Below are 19,666 nucleotides of genomic sequence, written 5' to 3'. Positions count from 1 at the left end.
ACGTAATTTCTATACTGGGGGCTGGCAAGCAAAGGCGGAAATCTAAAGCGCCTGATGCTGCGCGGTGGCGTCTCAGTTCTGAGTTTCAACAACTACAGTGGCAGTCATATTCAAACTGCTCTCCTCTACCACTTGAAGCGACCTCTGCCCCGCGAATCCTCCCTATCCCGGCCAGGCAATCTCGTCCGAGGGGCGAGGCCTCCGGCCAGGAGGAGATAACGCGCAGACGGAGGACACACAGCCTTGTGGGAGTTGTAGTTCTCACAGCTCTGAGATCCTGACCTAGCAGTCGCACGGGACTCGTGTTCCCGTGCTCCTCCGCGCGGCTCCACTCGGGATAGGCCCCTAGGCCGGTAAGGAGATGGGTGGGAACTTTACTCAGAGACAACTGGAATTGAGTAGTATGTGAGAGTTGTTGCGGTCGCCGCCTGGGAGCTCTGCACTGGTTGCTGCTCTGTCCACAGTGCTGGAGACCAAACTTGAAATGCAAGTTCAACATTGCCTAGAAGGCGAAGGATGAGGAGCTGAGCCGGCCCCCTTCCCTGCCCAGTGTGCTGCAGGAGCCGCCAACCCTGATTGCAGGTTAAAACTCCTCGGGACTCCTGGCTTCTTACCCTGCTTGATTCCGGGGTCTCCCGTGGGACTGGGCGTCTCAGCAGTCCCCACTTAGTGGATGTGAGCGCCTGCCAGAACCCTTGAACTTGGGGCGCCCTCGGAGGGCTTCTGTAGTCTGCGGCTGGCAGTGGCGGGACCATCACCATGATCGCCGGCGTCTTCCGCCTGCGCGCTTGGGCCCCGGTGGGCATCCTGTCCTCGTTGGTCTACAGCTTCCACCGGCGGCGGGTGGCCCTGGCTGAACAGCAGGCCACTGACGGTCAGCATCCGGTCGACGGCCGCCAGCTGGAGCTGAAAGTGGTGCAGGTTGTGTTTCGCCATGGGGCGCGAAGTCCTCTCAAGCCTCTCCCGCAGGAGGAGGAGGAGCAGGTGAGAGAGGTCGCCCATGCCTCCGGAGTTTGACCAGCACCAACAGGAGACTGGCACTGCCTTGAGAGCTGAGGCGCCCACACACCCACGGGTCCTGCAGGGGTAGGGCAGCCCAGGGGCTTGGGCCCCTGATGGCTGCAGTGCGTGTAGCATTGGCAAGTAGAGTTACACTTCCTAAAGGGAATAGGAAGGTTAATGTGCTTAACCTGCAGGTTGATTCAACAGGTCTGGGGCAGGGCTGCAAAGCCAGCATTTGCAGCAGCGCCTGGGTGAGTGCAAGGGTGCCCTGCACTCCTATGTGATCCCTAGGAAAGGTAGTTTGTCCGAGAACTGCAGGGACCTTGGTGCCAGGAACCACCCTCACTGGGATCACAGTGGATAACCGGCTCACATAGATGGTTTGGGAACAGATTTTACAACAGCTTTTCTTTCGGAATGACTAGACACCATCATGAAATTTGCTGAAGGATTTTTTTGGAAACATACTATAATCTTGGGGTTCTTACCCACTGCTGATTTCAAAACATTTTAGTGTAAAGGATTTAAAATAGAAAATAAATCCAGCTACTATTTTGGCTAGAGTCTTAAAAATCTGCCTGGTTTGACCAGAACAATTGTGATTGAAGCACAACTAATTTGATTTTTTAAAACTGTTTATTTAAAGGCAGTTACAGAGTGAAGCGGGGAAAGACAATGAGATCTGTTAGGTGGTTCATTCTATACTGGGGGCTGGCAAGGGCTGCCCAGGCTAGGGACTGGGCAGGCGGCAGCCAGGAGCAGCATCCAAGCACTTGGACCATCTTCTACTGTCTTCCCAGGCACGTTAGCAGGGAGCTGGGTCAGAAGTGGAGTAGCAAAGACCCAAACTGATGCTCATAGGGAATGCTAGCATCACAGATGGTGGCTTACCCTGCCAGCTATACCTCAGTGTAGCTCCATATAAATTTTAAAAATTGATCATTCTGCTGTGACCATCCTAACAGGGTGGGTGAGTGAGGAAAAGTAGGCAATCTGGAATCATGAGGGCCTGCAAGTGCCTTTGTATCCATCTGCCAGATGATTGACAGTGACCTAAGCCACATGATTGGCTGCCTTCCAGAGGTCCTCAGGCTTTGGCCTTCACCTGCTCCCCAAGTGTAGACCCAGATTTTAAAACTGGCCATAAATAAAATTAAGCCTCTATAGCATTTCCACATAAACAAATACATCTTGGTGGTCAATTCTATTACCTGGTTTTTCGTTATCTTTTCTATGGCCGTCCCACTTTCTGTCTGGTACCAGAATTCCTTTTGTTTTTGATGGTTATTTTTTTCAGTCCCTCACTTTCCCTGTTTACATTAGATCATTAACTTGACATTATGAGTTTATATACAAATAGCCTGTCTCACAAATGTACCCCATTCTTCATTTGCATTTTTAAGCAGTTATTTGAAAGTTACTTACAGAGAGAGGAGAGATTGAGCAGGGTTCACTCCCCAAGTGATTATATGGCCATGTCTGAGACAGGCCAAAGCCAAAAGTCTCCCATGTGGGCACTGGGGCCCAAGTACTTGGACTATCTTTTGCTGCTTTCCCAGACCATTAACAGGGAGCTAGACTGAAAGTGGTACAGCCAGGACCTGCCTATATGGGAAGCCAAAATTGCAAGAAGTCACTTTACCTACTATGCCACAACATTGACCCCTCCATTTATTCTTGCAACAGAAGGGCTGAAAAATATATTGGACTGTTATCAGTGGTAGCAGAGGATAAAAGTTGGGGTGTCTAGGCCTGGACTTAGGATACAACCAAATGTGTTCTCTAAAGGCCATGGAAAAATATGTAAATTCCTTCTTGGCTTTCTTTTGAGCCATTGGGCATCTGATGGGTATATTCTGACTTCACTAGGGATGGACTGTTGTAGCTTAGATACCAGTTTCATTCCTTTTCTGTCTGTGAGGCCCAGCAGCTGAGCTGACGGTCTTCCTTTGCAACTAGAGAAGGCATGGGAGCTCTCCGTGCCTGCTCACACTCTGCCAGCCTTAGCAGAGGCTTGGTTCTTTAATATAAAGGCTTGTATGGAAAAGCCAGCGATGGAACCTGCTCTCGACTTAAGCTATGCGTGAATGTCATCAACCTCATATGACTTATTTCTGGGTGTTCTCTCTCAGATTTTCTTTGCAATAGCCAATTTGATAGAAGCTATTATTTGTGATTTTCTAATCATTCCTGGAGTTCTATAATTATGGTCAGAAGAGACCAGCTGGCAACCATCTCCAGCTAAAATTGCCTTTGGAACGTGTTTCTGGATTTTTGACTGGCTTATGGGTAAACGTATGCAACACATTGCTTCTTTCAGTTATCTCACAAAGCCTCAGAATATAGCCTTATTTAAAACCAAGATGTTGTACACAGTTGTTTTCTTACTGCTAGAAGAGCTATTGGCTTAACCTGTCTTTATGAAAAGATTGTCTTTTGAAAGTAAAGTCCTGGCTCTTGATTGATTTTATTTCCAGTCACTAGAGCAGACCCAAGTATACTTTCAAAAGAAAAGACTTGACCTAGTTTTTCAGGTCTCTTCCAGCTTCTCTGCCCACATGGATGAGATGACCCCTACCCCAGTAAGTTCCTCAGGTTTTAAAAGATAAAGACTGGGCCCGGCGGCATGGCCTAGCAGTTAAAGTCCTCGCCTTAAATGTGCCAGGATCCCATATGGGTGCCGGTTCTAGTCCCGGCAGCTCCACTTCCCATCCAACTCCCTGCTTGTGGCCTGGGAAAGGCAGTTGAGGACAGCCCAATGCATTGGGACACTGCACCCGTGTGGGAGACCCGGAGAAGTTTCCTGGTTCCTGGCTTCGGATCGGCACAGCACCGGCCGTTGCACTCACTTGGGGAATGAATCATCGGACGGAAGATCTTTCTCTCTGTCTCTCCTCCTCTGTGTATATCTGACTTTGTAATAAAAATAAATAAATCTTTAAAAAAAAAAAAAGATAAAGACCAGGGCAGGAGTGGGATGAGGGGAGGAATGGGAGGGCCTGGCATGATGGTTCAGTCACTGAATCCTTGCCTTGAGCGTCCAGGATCTCATATGGGCAGCAAATTGTGTCCTGGCTGCTCCACTTCCCTGCTTGTGGCTTGGAAAAGCAGGCAAAGGTGGCCCAAGGCCTTGGGACCCTGCACCCATGTGAGAGACCTGGAACAGGCTCCTGGTTTCAGAACAGCTCAGCTCTGGCCATTGTGTACACTTGGGGAGTGAACCAATGGACAGAAGATCTCTCTGTCTCTCCTTCTCACTGTAAATCTGTCTTTCAATAAAAATAAATAAATCTTTTAAAAGTCCAGCCTACCCAGCTCTACTATCAATGAAGGGGTTTGCATTCTTACTTGATGATATAGACAAGCTAGAAAGTGTGATAGCAGTACCATAATACCTATCCAACACTCAGCTGAGGAAGAATTCCATGTAGGATGTGCCAGCTAGTCCATCTTATCCCTTGAATCGATGGTTATTAACTTGGTGAGACTTGGTACTCAAGTGGGGAGTTTAAAAAAGAAAACTAATACTGCGGGTCTCTAGCCAGGATATTCTGATTTCAGTAGTCCAGGCATCCAGATATTATAAAAGCTTCTCTGATGAAGCTCTAGAATTACCTGAATAACATTTTGAAAGTGGAGGCCCATCGCAGAGAACTTGGAGTGATTAGTTCACAATTGGGATTCAGGTGTCAGTAATCTATTTTAAATTTTATTTTTGCTGATGTTTACACAGTTGATTAGGGTGGGAATAGTCGAGGAGTAGGGGAAAGTGGGTGAGACTACTATTTTCACACCTTCCTTTTCTTCTTCCTGTATCTGGAGAGAAGGGGTAAAGCGGGGAGAAGCCACACCCAGCCTCCCAACCGCTCCAGTACCCACCCGATGTCATCCCAGGGCCCCTGATGTGGAGCATGTTCTGAGGGTTCTGTTCAAGTGGTTTTGATAGTTCTGATATGCTGTCCATCTCACAGACCCAAGGATGAGGCAATCCTTCCAAGGTCCATTGGCTGAGATGTCGGTAATTTAAAATGCCAAAAACACATCTTCCTAGTGATGTCATTGCATAGCCAAGGGTGGTAATCATGGTTTAATTGTAAAACCCACACCTGGAATGGTTTTGTTTACTTTTATGTAGTTTTTTTTCTTTTATCTAGGATGTAGCCTTCTGATCCCAGTATAGAGTGCTTTGAAATGTGCTTTGGCGAGATGTTGTATCTTTCTGTGTTGAAGGAACCGAGAGGAACAACCCCACAGAACTGATTTCTTTGACTACTTAAGAGATGTTCATTATATCACTCTATCCCCTTTAGGAGCGCCCTTGGGAAGCATTTGTCTGTTAGCATGAGAAGTGGTATGCTTCTCTTGAACAGTGGTCTGCTTTCATCTTTAAACTTGTCTAGTTAATCAGGATTATTCTTTCATGTAAAAGAAAACTTAGTGCTGAATCTGCAGCCCACCTGGAATAACTGTCTGGATCTTCATGGTTTAGTAACCTGGTCACCACATCTGTTTCTTGTCTTAACTTTTTAGCGTTTATGCTTGTTTGCTTTTGTCTTTCTTACCTACTTTGAATTGGTACACTATATTTTCAGTATTGCTGTCATCTGCTTTAAGTTACTAGTCGAAGATGGAATATGAATAAGTAAAACCATCAAGTTAGTCTTTGTCATTAGCCAATAAGCAGAATGGGAACAAGAATGAGAATGCCTGTAGAGGGATGACACCATGAGTGAGGCTAATGTGTCATCCACCCTTGAGAATCCTATAAATGTGTACTCTCAACTTGCCATCACCTGGACTTCAGGAGTTGTTTCTGGGGAAATGCCGAAGTTCCCCATTGGCAAATATGCCTCTAACAGGAGGCTTTTTTTTTTTTTTTTTTGATAATGCTGAACAACCCCAAGGACTTATAAGTCCTTTGCTAGCCACTGAACTTACAAGGATGAGATGATTCAGCCTTAGCTTTAAAGGAATTTACAACATGGTGAAAGGGAGAAACAAAACAGATTTCAATTATAGGTATTCACTGCGAGTGCTGGGAACACAAAGGAGGGGTCTCAGACCTGAAATGATAAAATTTTCAAAATTGAACTCAACTTTACAACTGCTCTTCCTCTTGGTCTTAGTTTTAGTCAAAGAGTACCTCCATTTCTCTTGCCACCGCAGGCACACAACTTTTATCCTTATTCTTTGTTTACCTTTCGAGAGACCTCCAATAACTTACTCTTCTTGTTTGCCTACCAAGAAAATCCTCAAATTGCTAGCTCTATAACTCAAATGTCTTGTATCTATCTCCTCTGTTCCCACTGACTTAGGCTCTCAAGTACACAGCTACAGACATCTTCAAGCTGGCTTTTCAGCATCTAGTTTTCCCATTCCAACTGTGAAGTGTACTTCTGGCTTTCACAGTTGTTTGTGGGGCCCACAGACTGGGGTATGCTAGCTACCTGGGGTGCAGGTTTCCCACTTCTGCTAGTAAAACTCCAGTCTTTGCCCTTGTGTGCACAAACTTCAACTGTACTTGATATTTGCTAATGTTGAAGTGTTCGAAACAGTCCCAGGTTCAAGCAAGCCAAACCAGTCTCACTGCTGTGCTCACACACATTTCTCACCACCTCTGCCTTGCTCACATTTTCTGGCTACTTGGGAATTCTGAAGACCACCCTCTCTGCTTTGCATCCATTTCTCACAACTCCAAGGTTTTGCTCATCTAAATCCTACTCATGTCAAATGCTGTTCAGTTCTTAAAACTTCCTGACTTCCCAGGCAGAAGAGAAGGTCAGTTCTGCCTTTGAACCATGATAGCCTTCATCTGGTTTCTTGCAGCACAACTCTCTCTATTACAGTCTTATATTTACATTCATACCTAGCTTTCTCTCCTAACCTAGAAGCCCGGCAAAGGCCAAGTCCAGTGATCTCAGGCTTGGACTCTCCCCCAAGACCTGGCAAATTGTCATGTGCCAGGCCCCCGTTTTAGGCAACCAGGAAAGAGGTCTGTCTGTGGCCTCTGCCTGTTATCTCAGGAAGGAAGCTGAGCATGCTGAAAAGACCGGGAACAGAGCTTTTCTAATACAGACTGGGATAAGGCTGCCAAAGAGAGCTGCCACAACTGCAGGGAAGCACATGGCCATGATCAGGACTGCTGGGAACATTAGGGATTGGACATGAGACTTTCCAGACAAAAGGGGAATGAAAATGCCAGGTTGGCAATTTGCAGCTCCTCTCTGTCCACCCCAGAGGAAACAGGATGTTGAAAGACCAGGAGGTGTGAGAATGGAACTACATGAAACAAGCTGTGTGGTTCAAGAGTATAGGGAAGACTTGGTAGAGGAGCTGCTGGAAAGCTGTCACAGGAAGGCAGCTGTGAGCTCTGACAGGGTTTTTTCTCAAGGAGTTGGAGGATCAGAAGTGAGGAAGGAGGAAGATCTCTTGACATTCTAGAATCAGCGGGGGTGGCACCAATGCGGAGGAGGCTCAGGTTTGGGAGGAGCCTGGGAGCAGGTGGTCCTTTTGGAAGAGTGAGGGCTTCCTCTGTACAAAGTGAAGCTGAGACTCCAGGGGTGTTCTCCTGGAGGAAGGGCAGCGGGCAAAGATAAATATGGTATGTGACACAGTAGGCTGCCAAACCCTAGTTGTAAAACAAAGCAGTAAAACCTCCAGTTAAATAGTATGAGAGCAGTAGGAGTGGAGATGAAGATGACATCCATAGGTAATGACTGATGGTAAAATGAGACTTGAGTCATCCTTGAACTCCGGAGCGAGACTCTCCGGGCAGCTAGGAACAGAATTCCTTCCATGCAAAGGAAGCAAGCTGGAAGAAGAAGCACAAGAAGTAATGGGTGGGGTTTAGGTTGGAGAGGAGCAGAGAAGTTCTGCAAATGGTTACAGGGTCAAGGTGGGGAAGTCCAGAGCTAGTCAGCTGCCTACCTCTGAAACAGGAAAAAACTATCAATGTGAGGAATGTGACTTAGCAAATCATTTCAGTGTCAGGTGATATTAGAATATACAATGAATTATTATTTATTATAGTCACCATTCTATGGAATAAATTACTAAAGCTTATTCATCTTGTCTGACTGTAATTTTATATCTTTTGATCACTGTCTTCCTATGCAAGCTCCCCTTCAGCCTCTGCTAACCACCATCCTACCCCCTGCTTACATTGCTTTAGCTCTTTTAGATTCCACACAAATGTTTTCAACACATAAGAATGATAGCTATATCAGGTGACAGATTTGTTAATTAGTTTGATTTAATCATCCCACAATGCAGAGAAAACTGAAAACAAAAATTATACTCCATAAATATATGTGTATTATTTGTTAATTAAAATATCTTTCAGCAATGAAATACAAGTGTTTAAAGATAGGTTAATATAGATTTTCAGGAGTGAAGGGTGGAAGTCTGTTGAAGACTCTTGCCTGAGATAATAAAGTTTGTACTCTGATGGTAAGATAATAGGAGTGATCTTTTTTCTAGCCAGCAGTCAACAGGGAGTGGTGCTGAAATGGTGGCGACAAGAGGAATCTGAGGCTTGAGTTTGGGGTTGCAGAAGAAATGTGGTAGTCCTGGGACAGACACATGGTGGGAAGAGGAGCTGGTGAGTGGGATCTGAAGACTCATTTTAAACATGAAAGTCATGACATCTGACCCAGTGAGTGCACGCTTTTTATGGGAAGTTGCAACTTTGAGATCTGTGGCCTCTTGTGATGTTCTGGAAACCATTAAAGTACAGTTGGGTCAGGAGCCAAATTGACAGAAGTGAAGGAGAAGCACCAAAGGCTCCTTCATAGATGGCCACTGCTTGCTTCAGAAATTGGTTAAAAAGAAGGAAGGGTGTTACCTGGTAGTCAGGAAGGTGGATGGATACAAAAACCTGCAGATTGATTCTTTAGAAGTCTTAGAAAAGGGGCCCCCCAGATCATATTTCCTTCCTTCATTTGTTCATTCATTCACTCACCAAATATTTGCTTGTTGGGCATTCTGGCCACTTCTCTTCAGCGTGGAGTTGGTGCCCAGAGCAGGCCCTTAACAGGGAGTACTGGGATGGCTGGGCCAGGCCTCAGCCTGAGCACACCTGACATAATAAATCCCAGCCTTGTCTTCCCTTAGCCAGCTAGAGTTAAAATTTCTTGGTTGCAAGCCTAGTTTTGGAGTGGTTCCAGCTGTGGGTTCCCACTGCTGCTATAATAGGATGTTAATGCTGCATTTCCAGTTTCTAATAGTGTGTTGTATTTTGTTCTGTTTATGATCACAACAGGTAGAGTGGAACCCCCGCCTGCTAGAGGTCCCACCCCAGACTGAGTTTGATTATTCTGTCACGAATCTAACTGGAGGCCCCAAACCACATTCTCCATATGACTCTCAGTACCACGAGACCACCCTGAAGGTGAGTAGTGCTCCCCAGCTCTGGGGAAGAGCTTCTGGGCTGAGTCCAGGCTGTGATGTCCTCACTCTTCTCGCTCTTCTGCTCACTTCAGGGGGGCATATTTGCTGGGCAGTTGACCAACGTGGGCATGCAGCAGATGTTTGCCCTGGGAGAGAGACTGAGGAAGAACTATGTGGAGGACATCCCTTTTCTTTCGCCAGTCTTCAACCCACAGGAAGTCTTGTGAGTCACTTGAGAAGGAATGTTGCCCTCCCCCCGCCCCCACCCAGAAGGTCTTGAGCCTGAGAGCTGTCCCAATTCTGCAGATAGTTCCCACTCTCACAAAGGCCAATTGCGCAGGCTACAGTTACCCTTAGGTCACAGAGTCCTATAAATAGGTGATGGTTGGAGGTTGTGTCCATTTGGCCTCTGAAGGCCTTGAGGGTAGCCATCCTCGAGAGTTAAAGCATTTTTCTTGGTCCCTTAGTTCCTCTTGCATTGTTTAAGAAGACTCTCAGCTGCTCTATGGAATAAGGTAAAAGGTATATAATTAAAGATTCCTTTTCTGAGTGTAACTACTTTTTCATTTTTTTTCCCCAGCGTTCGTTCCACTAACATGAATCGGAATCTGGAGTCTACCCGCTGTTTGCTGGCTGGGCTTTTTCAACGTCAGAAAGAAGGTTTGTGTTTGGAGCCCCGCTCCATGAATGGCCTTTTCTTTTTGTTTCCAAAGCCTCTCTCTCCATGTTGGGGCCTATTCCCTGAATCGCTCATCCATGTGTGTATGACTTCCAGGTGCCCCCTTCCAGGCTGGCCTCATGCTGCCTTGGCCGGCCCAACCTCCACAGCAGCAGCAGCAGCAGCAGCACATCAGATGATGTGCCCTCGGGTTCTGACTTCTCAGTCTTCTGAGAAGCTTAAGGTAGCCCTAACAGGTCTTGTGAAGAGTACATGGTTTTTTTTGCTTGAGTGGACACTGCTGGGGGGTGGGGGAACAGCAGCAGGAGGGACATTTAGCTGGGACCCAAGATTGCTGCTACTTGCTGTGGTCCCAGTGAAAACCCATAGTATGACCCAGGTGGTGTGAATGGTATTCCTTTTAGTCTTTCTTATTGAGGAAGCCTATCCAGTGTAGGTTTCAATATATTTAACCCATGAGTGACCATAGTCAAAGGTTCCCAAACTTTAACCACCAAGAATTGATTTCCCTATTTTTCCTCATGGAGCAGGCATATGGTGATTAAAAAAAAAATCTTGTGGCAAGGCCAGACAAAGCTGGCCTCGCCCATGGTTGGGGAGCTGCTGCTGATCCTGGCTGGAGTTGGCTGTTGCGCATGCACTGTGATGTATCTCCATGACGTGCAGCAGACAGGGAGGGCTGTCCTTGATTCCTGGGAGCCCTTGGGTTAGGGCTCTAAACCCAAGGAATAGTCTGCGGTGACCAATCTTCTGAAAGCTTTTGGCTTACTCAGCTTCTAAAAGGCAAATGTCCTCTTGGTGGAAACCCCAAAAACGTGGCTGAAGTAGGGGAACTGTGTTTGCTGACAGTGGCATCTCCAGCTGAGGCTGCCCTGAGGTTTCCTGCAGGGAGGGTATCAGGGCATCATAGGTGTGTCTGCCCAGAAAAAAACTCCTGTCCTGGGTTCAGTTTGGCTCCTGTCACAGTGATGTGTCTACCTTTCCCAATATCAGGGGACTTGAGTAGACCAGATAACTCCAGAAGGTGCCACCAGTAGATGTGGTGCAGCTTCAGGGTATTGCTTTGGGAGTAAAATCGTTAACTTCCAGAAAGTTGCATGTAAACTTTGGAGAATCAGGCTTTTGGGGAAGCTGGAGGTTGTTGGTCATTTGGTCATTCATTCATTCAGTGCTTGTCTGTCTATTCAAGTGTGTCTTATCATAAACTGTAAGTGTAATAGCAAGACACTAACATCAAACTACAGGTAGAAATATTCGAGGCTTATAGTTAGTGTTAAATTGTGATTGTTATTTTCATGCTTAGAGAACTTCATAAGCACCGTACACATTTCTAATAACATTACATGTATTTAACTTGTTTAGTTCTTGTAATAGCCCTATTAAGTGGGATAAAGAGAACTAAGACACAGCCCAGGGACACAAAGCTGGTAAACAGTGGGGCCTGGATTCAGACCCTGCTAGTCTAGTTTTAGGACTCACACGCTTCACCTTTGTGTTTCACTGCTTCTATGAAGAGCTGGGCAGCTGGTATGAGCCTGTGGTGCTTTGGTCTCTCCTTTTTACAATGTGTCCCAGAGGACCCCAGGAGTCTCTGGAAACACAGGCCAGGAGAGGGCTGGGACCTCAAGTGGGCTATGCCCACCAACACACTTTGTAGAACAGCACCACTTATACGTGTATTTATCTCAGTGCATTACAGATTGCTGCTGATAGGGGCTTGAGTTGTGTGAAAAAGGGAACCTGTCCGAAGCCCTGGCCAGCTCTGCTACAGAACATAGCATGGATGGTGTGGAACACCTTCTTTGGGTGGGCATTAATGAAGCTGGGGAGAGTGAGGCAAGGTGGGGGGGTGGGTCTGTGAGCTCTAGGCAGCAATGGGAAACACTCTTCAAAGGCTACTATTTGATTCCCAGTGATCCATGCAGAAGGCTGCTTTTATTTTGGGTAAAACTGTAGGGATCTGAGAGGATTTGTAAGCATGTGACCACCCTTCCTGGTTTGTCATGTGATAAGTCCCATATTTTGCTATAGAACTAAACTTTGGGAAGTAAGTAGCTGCATCCTGATCAGAGTTTGGCATGGCTCATTCTTGGTAGTGCTTTGGCGCAGATATTTTTCAGAATGGACCAGGGAAGTACCAATCCTGATCTGTACCTGTTCTATCCCATTTGCATCTGCGTGGAGAAGGCTTGTGCTGAACACAACAAGGCTCCTGTGTGCTTTCTCCATAACTCATTTCATTCGGGAGCCCCTGTCAACAGGGTCGGGACAGGTTGGCAGCAATCAATGGCCTTAAGGGTAACCCAATGACCTGTGTCTTGGGGCAGCTGTAAATGAATGCAGACAAAAAGATGGTTGGGCTGTAACAGGTGGAGGTAGGGATAGGGGCACAGCGAAGAACAAATTGAAGCCTCTTTCTGCCTGTGCTTCCCACTTTCCTTCCAGGACCCATCGTCATCCACACTGATGAGGCAAGCTCTGAGGTCTTGTACCCCAACTACCAAAATTGCGAGAATCTGAGGCAGAGAGTCAGGTAACTGCCCTCATGTTGTTGCTCACCACTCCCAGGCAGTCTTTCCCAGCCCTTGCTAGCAAACTCTGCCTGGCCTGAGGGCCTGCCCAGTGTGCCCTGCTTCTGAAGTCTGGGGTGGGAGGGGTTTATCACACTTGAGTCTAGCATCAGCTGTCCAGGCAGTGAGGCAATGCTTGCTTGCTTACAGAAACAGGCTGTCAGTGGAGTAGCAGGGAGCCTGGGGAAAGCCACGGGTAGGGATGCAGAGAGAACACATCTAGCTGTGAGGGGTGGCCATTTCGATGCATTATCTTCTGCATCAGCTCTGAGTTCTCAGATGGGACAGGTGAAGAAACCGATGGGTTCAGTAAAAGGCACTAGAGGGATGGCATTGAGCAGCAGGCTAAGCTACCACCTGCCTGGTCCAGCATCAGCCTTGGCCACCAAGTAGGGAGTGAACCAGCAGGTGGAAGATCTCATTCCCTCTCCCTCATCCTCTGCCTCTGTGTAACTCTGCCTTCCAGATAAATGAAACAAATGTTAACGAATAAGTAAATGGTGATAGAACCAGCTACCAACTTGCAAATCCAGGTATATAAGCAAAGAACACACAGATTTCCCATCCCTAACCAACATGCTAAGGAGGATAGATTAGAGTTTGAGTTGATGGTACCTTTCAGTTCTGGGTTATTTCTGGCCTTTACTTAAGACTTTAGAGAATAGTTCTGCAGGCAGATCTGAGCCATGTATTGTTTTTGGCAGTAGAAAGAAAAACTAAAATAGAATTTGGAATGTCTAGCCTTGTGTTCTGTCCCTGGTACTTGCTAATTTTTACAAGTTAGCCATTTAGCCTCTTGTCACTTTAGTTTACTCATCTGTAAGGTGGGAATAATGCAGCTGACCCAGGTGAGGATTTAGTGAGGTCCTAAATGATGACCAAAGGGCATTTTAAAAACTACCCATCACTGTGCAGTGTAAAGGATCCCTTTTTTCTTCTTCTTCTTTTTCAGTGGCCGAAAGAAGGTTGCCTCTTTGCAGCCAGGAATCTCAGAGGATTTGAAAAGGGTGAAGGAGGAAATGGGCTTTGACCGTGGTGATGACGTAGACTTCCTCATCCTCCTGGACAACATGGCGGCCGAGCAGGTGGGACGGCTTCTTCCCTAGGCTGTGGGTGGGGGGAGCTGTGGAGCAGGCACCCAGAGAGGCTGCCCATAGAATCTTTTCTTATGTAATACTCAGAGAAAACCACATACCAGGAGTCATTTCTCTAAACACACAAAGGCAGCAGAGAATCCTCACTGCTTCTCTTGTGAAAATGGTGACGTGGGTACCAAAGACAGAAGCACATCTTGTGCCTATGTGCAAAAATAAGTTTACTGCTTTAAGGCAGGAGTTCATCCAGAGTCGCTTCTGGCACTGTTAAGGTGCTGCCTAGGAGCTCCAGGGGAGCTGAGCAGCTGCCAGGCTAAGGAGCTGAGGAGCATTTCCCTCTGAAACTCTTCCTACGGTCCTTCCAGGTGCATGGCCTCCCGAGCTGCCCCAGGCTGCAGAGATTCACACGGCTTATTGAACAGAGAGCCGTGGACACGGCCCTGTACGTCCTGCAAGTGGAAGACAGGTAAGGGACCTCTCTTGCTCAACCCTCCCGGTGTGAGGGGAAGAAGGGCTCATCAGGCCTGCTTGCACTCCAGCTGGCATCTCTGTGTGAAGAAACAGAGACGACCCCATTCTGCTGGCCTACCAGCAGGGACTGGGTCTTCAGATTTCTGGAGCCAAGATGGGTGACATGATGCTTCGGTGTCCTGTTGTGTAGGCTCGGGAGCCACATCTTGCTGAGACTCTCTCTTTCCTCTGGCTTTTGGCTCAAAGGATTTGGGTGGGTCGGGGGCCAAGGGAAGAATAATTACTTCTCACTTCATTCATCACATTACAATTTGCACGTTGCTTTCATTTTCTCACTGTAAGTTAGTTGTCATTGTCCTGGCTTTGCAAAGAAACTCCGGCTGAGGGATGTTGTTGCCTTGCCCAGGTTCAGCTTGTGAGTGGCAGAGCCAGGACATGGCCCCAGCTTCTCTGGCTGTCATACCCATGCTTTCTCTGCACTCATGATCTCAGCGTTGTTTCCAGAAGGCCTGTTTCTGCCCTCCCAGAATGCAAAGTTTCTCTCTTGTCAAATTTTAGAAGACACCTGTTCCTGATTCATTAAGAGCATTCAGCTTGGACTCACAATAATTGTCTTGGTAGAGGGGGAGTTGGAAAGTAAGGGAACCCTGGGAAAGATGGGAGACTTCTACCATTTCAAGGATTTTCAGAGTCTGCTGTCTAAGAATCAGGACCTCTGACCATGGTCCTCCTTCTTAGAGCTAGCACCTTCATTGTGCACTTCCAGGGGCATCCAGAAGACTCCAGCCAAGCCCCTCATTTGCTCCTGTTCTGCAGGATTTGTAAGCTTCCCTTTTTATCGATGGAAGGGTCCCAACTTTAACTGTTATTCACTGTTCTTTCCTGCAGTAGCTCACACACACACGTACACATGTACATACCCACACACACACACTTGAACATTTCAGGGTTCATCATGGAGTGTATGGTCTCTATTACACATATTCATCTGGTAACTTGAAGCAGCCATAGACAGTACACTAATAAGTGGGCAAGGCTGTGTTCTGGTAAAACTTTATTGACCAAAACAAGCAGGCAGGTTGGCTTTAGCCTGCACCATAGTTTGTTTTCTGCTGATGTAAAACACTTTATGTATTTTTAAAGATTTGCTTGTTTATTTGGAAGGCAGGGTGATAGGGAGAGACAGAGATCTTCCATCTATTGACTCATTCCCCACGTGTCCACAATAGCCAGAGTTTGACCAGTTCAAAGCCAAGAGCCAGGAATTCAATCCTGGTATCCATATGGAGGGCAGGGACCCAAACAGTTGGACTATCTTACATTGCCTTCCCAGGCACATTAGCAGGAAGCTAGATCTGAAGTGAAATAGCTTGAACTGGCATTCAGATATGGGATACCAGTGTCACAAGCAGTGATTTATTCTGTACCACAGCATTGCCCCCAAAAAAGCATTTTAAACAAGATGTGGCCCAATGTCCTTTCCAATCCAATTAGCCCTGTTTTCATAAAACTAATGTTTTTCAAGGGCAAATGGTTAGAATCTCTCAATCCCAGTCACTCTGGTCTGTACAGTTTGTTCTGGGAAGTATGTGTCATGTGCAGGGTTGGTTGTCTTCTCTTTATCCATGACTCCAACACTCCTTGCCTCACTGCTAAAAGCCGCGATTTACCTGATCACTGTGAATGAGGATTGGCCTGAGTCATTCTCTTTTATTCCTCTTGTCAGTGATTGGGCTCTGGGAATTCCAGGATCACCCCTTTCTCTCTCTTTGAAAAAAATGAGAGGCACAAACATAAAACCTGCTCGATGAGTGGACATACCTTAGGCTGCTGTGGCCCTCAAGGCGGATAAGCCCAGGTATCCATGCTGGAGCCATGGAGCCACGCCTTTATTGCTGAGCTTCTTATAGGGTCAAGCAAATAAGATATAAATAATAACCTCCTTGTGGCCACAACTCAGAAAGCACAGCCACATGTAGGAAAGGTGGTGTAGGATTCTGTGGTCCTTCTACTTTTGTTACTAAGAGCCTTGGAATTCCTGGAAGTTGTGAACACTTATCCTTCCTGGATTTTTCTGTGCATTTCTCAAGGCCTGGTTCTTCATTACCTGTCTCCACCATCACTCTGTTCTTTCCTACCCCATCTCTAGAGCATGGTCCCCAGGGAACCCTCAGTCTTGATGCAGAACCATTTCTCTCTTTACTGCTTAATGCATTCCACTGTGTGTTACTGTCTCTTGCTCAAGTCTGACCCTTGGGACTCGGGACATCCCCTGGGGTCAGAACAAGCCTGTGTCCCCTGCGGGCTTCAGTGTTCACTTTTCACAGAGAAAGCCTGCAGATGGCGGTAGGCCCCTTCCTCCACCTCCTGGAAAGTAACCTGCTGAAGGCCGTGGACCCTGCCACTGCACCCGGAAAGACCAGGTACCTGGCACAGCAACTCAGCCTTGGCCTTGGGCAGGGGACCCAGATCTTAGGAGAACAGGCTCCATCCAGACTGCTAGTGACCAAATCCAGAGATTGAAAAGGCCAAAGAGGCTCACAGCCTTCTTGCTTTTTTTTTTCTTTGCTGCATCTGACCAAAATGTTTATTCTAGAAAAAAAAAAAAGAAAAACTATTTTTTCCCTTATTTTTTCTTGATTGAGCATCTGTCAAACATGTAGACATGGATTTGATATTCTAAGGTAAAACAAAGATAGTGCTTCATAGATGTTTAGCTTGAATACTTTCATTACACACACAGAAGATGATATCCATATGGCATTGAAAAACATTAGAAGTGGCTCATGAACTTCCATACCACTCAGCAGAGTGAAAGCTCAGGCTGAGGTCAGGGACTTAGAATGCAGCTTGTCTCAGGTACTTACTAAGCCAGGGCCCACAAGTGAGTTTCTAGTTTCCAGCCTGACCTACTGAATCTTTAGTTGCATTTTATCAAGATCCCCGGGTGATCCACATGCACTGTGGTGTTGGAGAAGTAGTACTGTAAGCTGTCTTTTAAAGAGGTTTGTTTATTTATTTAAAGGGCTTAGTGACCGTGAGAAAGAGGGAGAAACAGAGAAAGAGAGATGACCCATCTGCTGGTTCACCTCCCAAATGGCTGCAACAGCTGGGAACCGGGCCAGGCTGAAGCCAAAGATCCATAAACTCCATCCGAGTCTCCCACATGAGTGGCAGGGGCTCGGGTACTTGGGCCATCTTCTGCTGCTTTCCCAGCCACATTAGCTAAGAGTCGGATCAGAAATGGAACTCAAACCTGTGCTCAGATGGAATGCTGTCAATGCAGCTGACAGTTTAAGCCTGTCACAATACTGGCCTTGTAAGCTGACTTCTCAGAGAGAGAGAGAGAGGGATAGAGCGGAAAAGGCCACCCATAACTAGCAGCTCATGAGTGTGGGGGGTGCAAAGGACAGCGGGTTGAAACAGAGATTCCGAAATGTCGGACCAGTTTTTATCATCTCTGAGCAGGTGCATGTGCCGCACAGTGCCTGCAGTGGCGGTATGTTTCTTGCTCTTTTGCCAGCACACCACCCTCAGCCTTGTATTTGTAGACTACAACAGGATCCCATGCTGTTGTGGGTGGAGATTCAATCAATAAAGCCTTCAGTCTTCCTGAGATACTGGCATCAGATAGATACAGATTTAAAAAGCACCTGTATAACTGAGTACAGCCATCTGGAGAATGTGTGGAGGGCCCAACAAACATATCACCATTCTTTGGAAACGAACTTAATTTCAGAAACCTCAGGCCTCCCCAGTGAGGAGCAGGGTTTGCCGTACTGCACTGACCGTGTGACTGAGAGGAGGGAGAGTGTTCTTTGTGGGCAGGATGCAAAAAGAAAAGTACAGCGTTAAGTCACATGTGCACATTTTCTTCTTTGAAACTCACCAGGGGAAGAGTGAGTGGGTGTGCGGGAAGGAGGAGGCGGGGAGAGTTGTTCCGGTGGGGACCTGACTCATGAAAACGTGAGGGGTATAAAGATTTGCCTACCAGCTTTATCAAAGGGGTTTTATACCTAGCTCAGTTGATTTCTAGTGATCACTTGGTTTTGGGGACAACTATTATTCCCTTTCCAAATGAGGCAGGGAGTATTCTGTCCTTGCAGGAAGCTGTACCTTTATGCAGCTCATGATGTGACTCTCCTGCCTCTCTTACTGACCCTGGGCATCTTTGACCACAAGTGGCCCCCATTTGCCGCCGACCTGACCATGGAACTCTACCAGCACCAGGAGTCTAAAGAGTGGTTTGTGCAGCTCTACTATCACGGGGAGGTAAGACATCTGTGGTGGAACTGGGTAGTGGCTGGGCACCCTCCTGCCAGCCTCACCCACCTCTTTTAGTACAAGTCTCCTTCTTTAGACCTAGGATGGTTCCCACAGTTCCCTGAATCATACAGGATACTGCAGGCTGCGGATCAGAGCTAGGGCAGAACTTGGCATATGGTGGCAGGGCTGAGCTCTATTCCTGATCTACCACAGACATTTCTTCTCCTGAGTGTCTCTGCCAGGATGTAACTTCTTAAAAAATGACAGTGGTGTCCTTGGGAGGTGTTGAGTGCTGTCAGCACCCTTAGTGTCCTGGCTGCTTCCGCAGGGCTGATGTCCAGGGAAGAGGACAGGATACCCTCCAGGATTATGCCCTGTTGCTCTCCCACCCAGAGATACAGCTTGATTGTGTCAGTTCAGCCAATATTTCTTGCGGGCCCTGTATGAATAGGGAGTAGTGTTTCTGTTCTGAAAGTTGACCAGGTATTGGCACCTTCTGGCTGTCCTGAGGGTACACCCAGGCCACTTAACATCACAGCCGCTCAGCCCACCTGGTGCAGCTAAAAGCAGCAGCAACAGAAGGGGATCCTTGTGGACCTGCTGAGTTACATCTCTTCCACAGGAGCAGGTGCCAAGAGGTTGCCCTGGAAGGTTCTGTCCACTGGACCAGTTCTTGAATGCCATGTCCATTTACGCCCTAAGTCCAGAAAAATATCGCACACTCTGCTCACAAGCACAGGCGATGGAACTTGGAAATGGAGAGTGACTGATTTCTACAAGGAGAATTTGCCAATTTTCAAATAAAATGCTTTTATACAATGCCTCTTAGCCTTGTGTGTTTGTGGGGAGCGGGCAAGAACAAGGGCTAGTACATTTGACCACAGAGTAAGAGTATTTACTTCCCATAGCAAATGCACATCTCTTGTTGAGAAGGAAGGTGTATTGTTGAGACCAATGGGATTTTTCTCTATTTTGTGACTTTGTTTCTGAGGTCAGAAGCAATTTGCATGTGACACAGACTGGGGACACGATGATTTCGTAGAATGTGTGGGTTTAGAGCTTCAGTTCTCTTTTCCTATTTTAATTTCATAAGCATTTATTGAGCCTACCTACTTAGCAATTATAAAGGTGAAATGATTCTACCTCAGATTGTTTGCATCCGCTGGAAGAGACAGGAGGGTAAAGCAGTGATTACA

The 19,666-nt window shown here is 46.9% G+C and overlaps 1 protein-coding gene across 1 annotated transcript; it reads left to right on the top strand.

Moving 5' to 3' along the window:
• Nucleotides 1-341: 341 nt before the first annotated feature.
• On the top strand, nt 342-19,293 carry ACP6 (acid phosphatase 6, lysophosphatidic). Its single transcript, XM_004581846.3, has 10 exons — nt 342-984; nt 9,263-9,391; nt 9,483-9,613; nt 9,971-10,050; nt 12,515-12,602; nt 13,592-13,724; nt 14,099-14,199; nt 16,532-16,627; nt 18,311-18,476; nt 19,093-19,293. Exons 1-10 carry the CDS (start codon nt 760-762, stop codon nt 19,234-19,236), a joined length of 1,293 nt encoding a protein of 430 aa, XP_004581903.2. The 5' UTR covers nt 342-759; the 3' UTR covers nt 19,237-19,293.
• The last annotated feature ends 373 nt before the right edge of the window (nt 19,294-19,666 follow it).

The sequence above is a fragment of the Ochotona princeps genome, chromosome 2 (genome assembly GCF_030435755.1).
Source record: "Ochotona princeps isolate mOchPri1 chromosome 2, mOchPri1.hap1, whole genome shotgun sequence".
In the NCBI taxonomy this organism is placed as follows: Eukaryota; Metazoa; Chordata; class Mammalia; order Lagomorpha; family Ochotonidae; genus Ochotona; species Ochotona princeps.
This window is presented reverse-complemented; position numbering and strand designations above follow the sequence as displayed.